Consider the following 12,269-nt stretch of genomic DNA (forward strand, 5'->3'; position numbering starts at 1 on the left):
GATTCCCCAAAAAACGTCTTATGTTGTACTTAAAAGTAGTTTACACCTTTGTCTTTCAGGCTCTGGGGCAGGTGGAATTAAAGCTTATGCTGTGTTGTTTCATCATTCAAATAGCCACATAAACAGTCCTGCCATCACCAGTCCTGCAACTCCATGGGTTACCAGCTCATTTTTTACATCAACCCTCAAGTTATAAAAAAAAACATATTAAGTTAATAGAAAAAAAGGCTATTTTAAAACCGTTAAAGCGATATAATATTTATAAATGTTGCCTACAGGAGCTCTCTGCTTAGGCGACCTCACAGCGCCTTGACAACCACCAGTGACGTGTATTCTTGGATGCCAAGGGAAGATAGGCTTCGCCCAAAAATGCACGAAGAAAAATGAAAAAAAAAAAAACCATATGGTAATGTATCTTTTGTCTCTCTGTGTTTTCATAATTTTCCTTCAATTCGCAAGAGGCTGAATATATCTCACTGGAGAAAGCATCCGAGCGAGTGAAACAGCGCCTCTCTGTCTCTGTATGTATAGCCCATCTATCTGATGCTGTCTGGTCAAAAATAGTATGACACTGTTGTCGCCTGTAGCATTGAATCCAAGGGAAGCCAGCGAGCATTTAGCCTCCCTTGATATTTAAAAATAATAATAATAGCCAATCAGCATTGAGCTAAATGGATTGAGCTCAACTGTGAATGGTCCTGGTACACCAAAAAAAAGTGTCAATGGAAGCCAGTTTGGATTTGGCTTCACTCCAATCACATCACTTCGAGAGCCATTCGTCATTGACAGAAACAACTTGAATTGTTGCATCTTGTTATGTTGTTATCCTCCGGTGGCAAGCTGGCTAGCTAAAATTGGTCCTTTCCTAAATTAGCCATGGATGGAGATAGAGATTTGGACTTGTAGTTTTACTTAGTTCTCCCTACTGGTCAACGATTATAACAGCGATTCTGATCCAACCATAAATTCACACAACATGCCCCTGGCCTGAGAGGATGGAAGCTCAATATATAGCTAGATGTAGAAGGCTAATGTTAACTAGCTAATGTTACCCATGAAAGCAAGTTAGGCTAGCTAGCACACACACAAATCAGAACCATGGACAGCCACATCATATTTAGCTAAAGTTGATTGGACTAAATTATTTTTGGCATATTTTAGTTGTCACTGTATTAGATGAGGTGATTTGAAGATGTTTAAGTCTAAGGCACTGCATCTCAGTACTAGAGGCGCCACTACAGACACCCTGGTTCGAATCCAGGCTGTATCACAACTGGCCGTTATTGAGAGTCCCATAGGGTGGTGCATAATTGGGCCAGTGTCGTTCGGGTTTGGCCGGGGTAGGCCTCATTGTAAATAAGAATTTGTTCTTAAATTGACTTGCCTGTTTAAATAAAGGTTAAATAAAAAATAAAACAACGTTTAAATGGTGCTGGAATAGTGGAGGCAGCTCCTGTTTTCTTTGTGACTTGCTGTAACTTTTTATGGTTCCAAATCAATAGTTGTTTATTAAGTAGTGTGAAAATGTTGGAAACATTAACTTGCTTGATCTAACTGTTTGTTAAATGCAATATGCTTTGTGGACTTCACCAGACAGAGGTCACTCTCTGGTTTTGTTATGAAACAAATGTGTGGTTGAATGTATTCTTATAGTCTTCTTATTGTCTCGGCCTTAGGCCTATATAACATGATCGCAAGGCACATGAACTAATAGGTTATAGAGCAAACAACGCAATTTTCACAACACTTTGGTTGTAATAGGTTTCTATTTTTTTGGCTTGGGTTCCCAGGTGATTTTACCCACGCATCGCTACTGGCAACCACTGAACCAAAATGGAGAAATATGGGAGTAACTATCCCCATTCACCACCAATGTGTAGCACCCCCAGTACCACTCCCCCCTGTCTACATCTCCCCCATCCAGCCAGCCCTGGCATGGGCACCTCACCCCTGTCTCACCACTTTTAACAGGGCTTGTTGGCAGTCGCTACCTTTGCTCACCAATGGCTTATGCATTAATGCACGAGTTGTCTGTGATAAAGTGCCAGATTGTTTGTGAGCACAATATCTATCACTTTCACACGCACTTTAGCCCCGTAATCGGCCCCTCTGATTGCATTATTGCAGTGTGGAGGTCCATGGTCGAGATGCCTCAATAAAGATAATAGGCATGGGATGGAGGGAGTGGTGGATGAGAGAAAGGGAAGAGAGGGGGGGGGGGGAATTACAGGGGAGAGTGGAGGGAGACTGGGAGAGATTGTGGGGAGAGGGCAGAAGAGGGGGGGGGGGCAGGTAAAGAGAGAGAGAGAGAGAAGCAGGGTGTGACTGTTTGGGTGACCCACTCTAACATGTTAAGAAAGTAGTAATAACGTTGTTTTTTTAAAAAATATACATTACAAATTTCAAATCAATATAGCCCTTTTCGTTTTACTCAATGTTTGCCGTTTCAAATAATTAATAGCTAAAGACATCCCGTCAATGATCGTGTGAGAACAACGTTTTTACAATAGCATCCGTTTGGGTTGTTACTCAAACGGTTTCGCAGAGCTATTTCGTGAAAGTGGAGTTGACCCATAGCAGCAGGTGACACTCCTGGAGGCGGCCAGGTGCAGCGGATAAGACCCATGGCTCCGTGACTCAATTCAGCGCTAGAGACCTCTTGGAACAAGAGCGTGAGAAAGTAAATCAGGCGAAGAGGGTTTCAGAACCTATATTTTGTGTTCTTTAACGTCAGTACATTTGTTTAGGAACTATGTGAGTTGCATATGGCGAAATGACTCGGGTGTGCGTCCAAGACTAATGGAGTGCTGTTACTGAGCTACACTCCTGTATTGGTGTTGAAGTAGCTTAAGTGGACATGAAGAACTCATGGATATTATACAAATATATGTTCAATTATAATACATGTTATTATTTCTATGCTTACTGATTTTACAGAATAATATTTAGACCTATTGGGCCCTTACCAAAAACGAATGTTTGCGCAATTACGCAAAAAAACATAATAGCCTGAATTGATACCCTATGTATTCCATTTTCAAAAGTATCACATTTTATGCATTATTTGATTTAGGTGCCAGTGAAAGTTTACAGCTCGAGTGCTCCTTTGGGCAGCGCTCTCTGGTGAGCATATTAAATTCATGATCTTGCGCGAAGCCGCAAGCGAAGTCCCGCAGCTGCAGGCAGCAAGCCAAAGAGCAGCGCCTTCTCCCGTCGCTTGCGCGCCACGTGTCGCGGGGTTTTACAGCAGCTGGAGATCACGCCCGCACACCAGACGACCAGGCAGCCCGCTGAGGAGCGAGCGCGACCTCCCGGGGCGAGAGAGAACCCAGAGCACACACACACCGGCCCCCTCCGTTTGGTCATTAACCGAATAACGTTTGTATGCTAATATTAATGTATTGTGCACAGAACATAATTATTGTGTAAAATATTATGTTTAGAAACTAATACAATTAGACATCATGGACTTTTAAACTTGTATTTACAAAACTTCAGGATGCTATTCGGCTTTAAGCACTCACATTTTCTGAAATGAAGTGGCTATTCACTTCAAGTATACTGGAGTCTATAGGCTATTTAAACAAGCTAATACATGTTTTGTGAATTACTAAAATGTATGTGTTAATACTATCTGTATGGGGGCAATTATAACCATTTACAACTGGAGTTCGGGTCTGACTTTCTGATAAGGATAAGGAAATTAAATTATGACCTTCAATGCGTTGCCTACTAACTGCTGCCCGACCAAAAGAAAGGCAGGCAAGGCATCGCTCTAATCTTGTGCTCCCACTCAGAAATATCTCTGCTCTGGCTCGCATTCCGATAAGGCCGATCGAGCTCTCGGTAGGCGTGTTTTTCCCAGGCTTTTAAAACAGCAGCTGCTATTTACCTTCTCTCTAATGTAAACCACCACCGCCACCCCTAGCCCGGCCGCCAAACCTTAACCACCATGCTCATAAAACATCCTGGCAAGTGCTCCGCGTTCGCATGCCGACAGATGTCAAAATGCCAAATTTGTACAGCGGCGGGCGCTCATTAAATAATTAATGCTCCGATCTTGGCTGGTTAGAGTTGAGTTGATTTTTGAACTCCCAAAGCGCAAACTTAATCGAGGGTGTAGTTCTCAGCCTTAGGCTACAGCAACACAAGGCAGTCTAATAGGAGAAGCCAGGTTATTTTTTCCCAAGTTAATTTACATGATATAAAATGTAGCATTAATAGGTTATTACACTATAGCCCATCAAGCTTAATTAGGCTACACTGTAATTAAGAACACTACATAAGTGTCGTGAACCATTGCATAAATTATCTAGGCAATTCTTATTTTACTCCGTAGTTGGAATGGGCTATATGTTCGGTGTAATTACGCATTTACACTGGTTTGTAGTCCACACGTATGTGGAAGTATAATACAATTAGATGTAGGCTATGTGGAACATGTAATTGTTAGCCTCTAGTATCTTGGGTGGAGTTTATCCCTCCCGACTCCTGTGCGTACTGCCTTAAAGTTGGTGGAGCAACATGCCGAATCAAGTCAACCCTGCATTCTCTGCGCTGGGTGGTAGTCAGGGGCTCAAGTGTTAATATGTAAACTGAATGATTGAAGGCAGTCCCGGTCGTGCCTTAAACCCGGCCCCCGCCATTGGCCGCCCGCTCAAACTCCAAACAACCAATGGAAGGGCGGCGACCACGAGCCATCCTCCCCTCCGGCCGCGTGTCCCTCGCACTGATTGGTAGAAAGTTACTGTGGGAAAGAAAGTTTTGGAAGTTTCACACGAGCCGTTCGCGTGCAGTCCTAGATATAAATAAGACCAGCAAGAAGCGCCACAGACGCAGCGTCCGCTGGCAGACAGTGATTTCTCGATTCCGTGACATCGTTCAGCTTGCGACTGACTGACTTGGGGACGCTTGTCTCTCGCACAGAGGTGCGCTACCACCTAAAAAGGATTTAGTTTTTCCGGAATTTGGAATTTCATAAGAGGGTACTGTGAATAGGTGCCGACTACTTGTCAATAACCACCAACAGTGGACTGTAATACCGAGTTGCCGTTGCTCTTGTGGGAAATTTCAGACAGACCGAAGATGCCTGCCGATATAATGGAAAAGACATCAGTCTCTCCTGTTGCTGCTACTACAGCCAGCATGAACACAACACCTGATAAACCCAAGACGGCTTCCGAGCACAGGAAGGTTAGTAGTCGGTCAAAGCATCTTAGAAACGCGGATATTCTGTCACTCCAAAATTACGCACGGGCTAGTATAGCACAACACGAACTTTTCCTTCACCTTGAGCAAGTCCCACCATTCTAACAATGTATTATATTTATTTTCTTTAGTCATCCAAACCTATCATGGAGAAAAGGAGAAGAGCCAGAATCAACGAAAGCTTGGGACAGTTGAAAACTCTTATCCTGGATGCGCTCAAAAAAGATGTAAGTATTACATTTTTTTTCTCTCACAACAAATGAAATATTACAATCACAGTTATAGATTTACTTTATTAAAAACATCAACTTTAATAAGAAAGTATTCTATCTTCAATCCTAACAATGTGCCTTCTTCATATTACAGAGTTCCAGACACTCGAAACTTGAAAAGGCGGATATCCTGGAGATGACCGTAAAACATCTCCGGAACCTCCAGAGAGCTCAGATGACTGGTAAGTCACTGGGACTGTTCTGGTGGGTGAATACCCGGGATGATTTCTTCCAGACTTCCGTCTGCGGTTTAGATCATGTTAGAATGAAGTACTCCGTTTACATACTTGTCCCGCATCCTCTCTCCCAAGAAGTCTCTCTAAATGTAGCTAATTGTATGGACTAACTAAATAGCTAATTTATCGTAACCATTGGGTGAGCTTCGTAATGTATATGTTTAGTTTTATGTTCATGTTTGGAATTTAAGTTGTCGTTATTATGCTGTTGTTATTCTCAGTGGCTTATCATTTTCTCTCTTTCTCACACAGCTGCTTTGAACTCTGATCCCACCGTGCTAGGGAAATACACAGCTGGATTCAGCGAGTGCACAAATGAAGTCACCCGGTTCCTGTCCACCTGCGAAGGGGTTAACACCGAGGTCAGGACGCGGCTTCTCGGTCACTTGGCCAGCTGCATGACGCAGATCAACGCTATGAACTACCCCACGCAGCACCAGATCCCTACCGGGCCTCCCCACCGCGCCTTCGGCCAGTCCATGGTACATATCCCCAACTCATCTCCACAGGGCAACGTGATGCCCCTGCCTTGTAAAGGTGGCTCTCCCCAGAGCATGTCACCAGAAACAACAAAAGTATACGGCGGCTTCCACCTCGTACCTGCCACAGATGGACAATTCGCCTTCCTTATCCCCAATGCAGCTTTTACGCCCAACGGTCCCGTTATCCCCGTGTACGCGAACCAGGTCAACACGCCTGTCCCAGCAGCGGTGTCCCCCGGTGCACCGACAGGCAACTCGGACTCAGTGTGGCGACCCTGGTAGAACAAAAAAAAGGACCTATCGAAAATACTTTTTATAATGACACTTAGTTCTTCTATGTTTGATGTTACATTAATGATGTTTGGATTCTGTTTTTGTATTTTCAACGTGTTAAGATGAAAAGATGATGCACTATATTTGTATAGCCTATATGGGAGTGAAGTTCATATTGAAATTAGATTTTTGTATTGTTGAAGTCTGTTCACTGCATTTTTATATTCGAGGTGTCTTTTTTTTATTGCGCGATACCAAAGATATGTTGAATGCACTTTACGTTATTCTTCATTTTGGAAGAAAAATAAATTTGTAAAGATATTGAAAAACATTATTGTGCGCTTATCTATGTTTTAAGCCTAATCACCAAATAATTACTTTAGGCTGCATTTGTTTTGAACTTTAGATACACTTGAGAATAATATATTATCGACCTACAATTTCCAAGAGAAAATAGCTATCCTATTCTACTAATATGTTAGTGTAAAAGTCAAATTTGATATTGACTGTGCGTAATGTATTCTTGCGCGCGCAAAACTCATGCACATTCAAACCACAGGAATATCACACACACATGCACTTGTTGCGCCAGGAATGGGTCAGAATTTAGGCATATGTTGCGTAAAATTTTAGAATGTTACGCAACAAAACTTGCCTACAAGTGTAATAGACTGTGAAGTGGAGCTGGATTTATAAACACGCTTTTGCCTAATGCCATCACACAAAGCTGTTGCTTCTGGCTACATCCATAAGAAACTGGTGGCAGGTAGCCTAGCCGTTAAGAGCGTTGGGCCAGTAAAGATTGATGGTTCAATTCCACAAGCCGACTAGGTGAGCAATTTGTCGATGTGCCCTTGAGCAAGGAACTTATCCCTAATTGGGATAAGAATGTCTGCTAAATTCCATACGTTTTGAACAAGAGTTGACCAGGTGTATCAGTCCAGTTGTGCGTGGCGAGATCCTAGACAGGAGAGAAGTGGGAAACTTCACTGAACATGTGAAATTATGAGAAAATACACGATATATACACATGTATGTGGACACCCCTTCAAATGAGCGGATTCAGCTATTTCAGCCACACCTGTTGCTGACAGATGTATAAAATCGAGCACACAACCATGCAATCTCCATAGACAAACACTGGCAGTAGAGTGGCCTTACTGAAAAACTCAGTGACTTTCAACATTGCTCCATCATTGGATGCCTCCTTTCCAACATGTCAGTTCATCACATTTTTGCCCTGTTAGAGCTGCCCCGGTCAAATGCAAGTGCTTTTATTGTGAAGTCTATCAGTAACGGCTCAGCTGCGAAGTGGTAGGCCGCACAAGCTCACAGAATGGGGCCGCTGAGTGCTGATGTACGTAGCGCTCAGAAATTGTCTGTACTCGGTTGCAACACTCAGTACCGAGTTCCAAACTGACTGGAAGCAACGTCAGCACAATAACAGTTTTTGTCAGGAGCGTGTTCTCCATGGCCAGCAGCCCCACACAAGCGCAATGCCAAGGTCCAGCTGGAGTGGTGTAAAGCTCGCCACCATTGGACTCTGGAGCAGTGGAAACATGTTCTCTGCAGTGATGAATCATGCTTCACCATCTGGGAGTCCAGCTGATGAATCTGGGTTTGGCGGATGCCAGGAGAACACTACCTACCCCAATGCATAGTGCCAACTGTAAAGTTTGGTGGAGGAGAACAAATAGTCTTGGACGCTTTTTTTATGCTTCGGGCTAGGCCCCTTAGTTCCAGTGAAGGGAAATGTTAAAGCTACAGCAAACAATTACATTCTAGACAATTCTGTGCTTCAAACTATGTGGAAACAGTTTGGGGAAGACCCTTTCCTGTTTCAGCATGACAATGCCCTCATGCACAAAGCAAGGTACATACAGAAATGCTTTGTCAAGATCGGTGTGGAAGAACTTGACTGGCCTGCACAGAACTTGAGCCCTGACCTCAACCCCATCAAACACTTTTGGGATGAATTGGAACACTGACTGTGAGCCAGGTCTAATCGCCCATAATTTTTTTTATGATTAACCTTTATTTAAACAGGGGAAACAAGCTGAGACAGTCTATTTTACAGTAGTGCCCTGTGATCCAACAATAAAACAACACAGCAATTAATAAGAATTTAAAACCAAACAAAATTAAAACACAGAAAATGTACAAGATGAAGATTAAAAAGATTAAAACAAATAAACTGCTATAAGAAAAACACACATTACAAAAAGCAATCACAGTTTATAATAAAAAGTTAATGTAATGTGCATTTAATGTGCCCAACCTCACTAATGCTCTTGTGGCTGAATGGAAGCAAGCCCTGCAGCAATGTTCCAATATCTAGTGGAAAGCCTTCCCAGAAGAGTGGAGGCTGTTATTACAGCCAAGGGGGGACCAACTCCATATCAATCCCCATGATTTTGGAATGATACGTTCGATAAGCAAGTGTCCACATCCTTTTGGTCATGTAGTGTATAACCTTGAGGCCTGAAGGGAATACCAGTTTGATAAAATTACATTTCTCACAGATCACATATGCAAGATAATATGGCCATGAGATGCCCTTCAATAATATTATCAGTAGCTTTGAGTTATAAGTATTATATCAACAACTCTCTCGCTGTTTGCTGCCTTAACTGGCCTTCATACCTCGAATGCAAATGTAATATTTTCATTTGTGGGTCATCAAAGAAAACTATTTTACTCCCACCATCAGATTATGATATTGTTGACAATGTGTCAAAATGTTTGAAAATTTGACATGAGCCTCTTCTGAAGATTAAAAATGAAGTTTGAGAGGGATGGCTCATTTCACTTTTCACAGTGGAGATTGTGCGTGTTCAAGGATTTTAGAAGTCACGTGCGCCATCTAGCAACACCGCAAGGAAGTGCAATCTGATTGGGTTAGTATTGATCAATGCTTACTACCAGATATCAGCCACTTGTAACAACGAAATTTGTCACGATATTGTGACGTGGAATCTACGTGGAAAATACATTGGATTTGAAAATAGTAATCAATGTAAACTGTTTTGAGGGTAACATTTCAAACACAACATTATGTCATGGTAACCAATTTTCGATATAGACAAACCTATGTTGAATTTCTACCTTTGAAACAATGTCAGATCTTTAAAAAACAATAGCCATGGGCAGCACCTTCTACCAGAGAGTTAATCTACAGTATCTACACCACTATCCAGTTTTGGTCTCCCATCCAGGATTTTAACCAAGCTGTGCCAGGTTTAGCTTTGTTATTTGTCACTGACTACTACTACCAATATGCTATCATGAGAATGATTATTGGGAGATCTCTTAATAACTGAATAGATTCACTGTTGCTGTCAAAGTCATACCAAAGCATAGGTTTTACAGAGAAATCAAATGTAACCCTATAAGTCATATTTAATAAATTATGCTATTTAGGCCTATAAAGCATTTGCGAAGTCATCAACAGCTATTGTTTCAATTCAATTCCCAGTGTTCAACTAATAGACAATGCATATACAGGCCTAGGGTTTCAAGCTTTGGTTGATTTCAAATTTAATCTTCAAGTTAACAAATAAAATGTTGGATTCAAGTATCCATATCAACCAAAAATCGAATTTAAAGAATAGGACTAAATCCAATAAAACGTTATTTAAAGTGCATATAAAGTTTGATTTGATCTAGTCCTTTTATTTAACTTTGATTTTTGTTTGAGATGGAGACGTGCATCCCACATATCAATTATTACTTTGTAGACAAACTGGAATTAAAGCTAGAATAGGTCAGTGTCACAAAATATAGATCTCCTTCAAATGTTGATATTTCGTTGCTTTGATAATCAACCACAGTGTGCATGTTCAAGATCGCAGAGGCCACAGGTCTGTGGAGATCTTCTCAATTGCTATAATATACTACAATTGCTATAATATATGTACTTTTAATGTAATCTCAACTACAATCCAGGTCATTTGGTTGTGCTATAAAATAAAACACACATTGATAACACATTAAGTTACAAAATATCTGACCCAATATCTGACCCATTCTGTCCCATTTGAACTTTGTTGTGCTTTTGAATCGTTGGAAGCGCTGTGAAAACACATTTATACGACAACTAAATAAAAAAATAGGACATTGTTTTTCCATTGGAATTTCATTGTGCTTTTAGATGGTTGAACGCATAGTGAAAACACATTGTGAATTCAACTAATTTCTGGCTGTCTTTTTGAGTGGGTGAATAAAGGTAGAAATCTCATTGATCAACGTCTCAACCAAATATTACCCAGATGACTTAGAGTGCCTAGTGGGCCAAATATATACAGCAAAAAAGGAAGCATCCCTTTTTCAGGACACCGCCTTTCAAAGATAATTCGTAAAATCTAAATAACTTCACAGATCTTCATTGTAAAGGGTTAAAACACTGTTTCCCATGCTTGTTCAATGAACCATAAATAATTATTGCACATGCACCTGTGGAACGTCATTAAGACACTAACAGTTTACAGATGGTAAGCAATTAAGCATCTCCAATCCAAAATTAAATCTCGAATTGGCTTCCTATTTCGCAGCAAAGCCTCCTTCACTCATGCTGCCAAACATACCGTCGTAAAACTGACTAACCTACCGATCCTTGACTAAGGCGATGTCATTTACAAAATATCCTCCAACACTCTACTCAGCAAACTGGATGTAGTTGATCACAGTGCCTTCCGTTTTGTCACCAAAGCCCCATATACTACCCACCACTGGAATGCTCTTGTTGGCTGGCTCTCACTACATATCCGTCGCCAAACCCACTGGCTCCAGGTCATCTATAAGTCTTTGCTGGGTAAAGCCCCGCCTTCTCTCAGCTTACTGGTCACCATAGCAACACCCACCCATAGCACGCGCTCCAGCAGGTCTATTGCACTGGTCATCCCCCAAAGCCAACACTTTCTTTGGCCGCCTTTCCTTCCAGTTCTCTACTGCCAATGACTGAAACAAATTGCAAAAATCTCTGAAGTTGGAGTCTTATATCTCCCTCACTAACTTTAAGCATCAGCTGTCAGAGCAGCTTACCGATCACAGTACCTGTACACAGCCAATCTGTAAATAGCCCACCCAACTACCTCATCCCCATATTATTACTTACACTCTTGCTCTTTTGTACCCCAGTATCTCTACTTGCACGTCATCATCTGCACGTCTATCACCCCAGTATTAATGCTAAATTGTAATTATTTCGCCTCTGTCTTATTTATTGCCTACCTTCCCACTCTTCTACATTTGCACACACTGTATATAGATCTTTCTATTTTCCTTTTCTATTGTGTTATTGACTGTACGTTTGTTCATGTGTAACTCTGTGTTGTTGTTTTTGTCGCACTGCTTTGTTTTATCCTGGCCAGGTCGCAGTTATAAATGAGAACTTGTTCTCAACTGGCCTACCTGGTTAAATAAAGGTTAAGGTCAGTTATGAAAACTTAGTACACTAAAGAGGCCTTTCTACTGATTCTGAAAAACACCAAAATAAAGATGCCCAGGGTCCCTGCACATCTGTGTGAACGTGCCTTATGCATGCTGCAAGGGGAATGAGGACTGCAGATGGGGCCAGGGCAATAAATTGCAATGTCTGTACTGTGAGACGCCTAAGACAGCACTACAGGGAGACAGGACGGACAGCTGATCCTCCTCGCAGTGGCAGACCACGTGTAACAACACCAGCACAAGATCGGTACATCCGAACATCACACCTGCGGGACAGGTACAGGATGGCAACAAAAACTGCCAGAGTTACACCAGGAATGCACAATCCCTCCATCAGTGCTCAGACTGTC

The 12,269-nt window shown here is 41.8% G+C and overlaps 1 protein-coding gene across 1 annotated transcript; it reads left to right on the forward strand.

Annotated features, from left to right (window-relative positions):
* The first annotated feature begins 4,766 nt into the window (after window positions 1-4,766).
* On the forward strand, window positions 4,767-6,800 carry LOC110534079 (transcription factor HES-1). The gene is given in 6 exon segments (XM_021618773.2): window positions 4,767-5,193; window positions 5,340-5,435; window positions 5,575-5,662; window positions 5,969-6,159; window positions 6,161-6,200; window positions 6,203-6,800. Coding segments are annotated over 6 exon segments (801 nt in total). The 5' UTR covers window positions 4,767-5,085; the 3' UTR covers window positions 6,481-6,800.
* Window positions 6,801-12,269: the final 5,469 nt, after the last annotated feature.

Source organism: Oncorhynchus mykiss, chromosome 1, assembly GCF_057628025.1.
Source record: "Oncorhynchus mykiss isolate SJ-2025 chromosome 1, ASM5762802v1, whole genome shotgun sequence".
Lineage (NCBI taxonomy): Eukaryota > Metazoa > Chordata > Actinopteri > Salmoniformes > Salmonidae > Oncorhynchus > Oncorhynchus mykiss.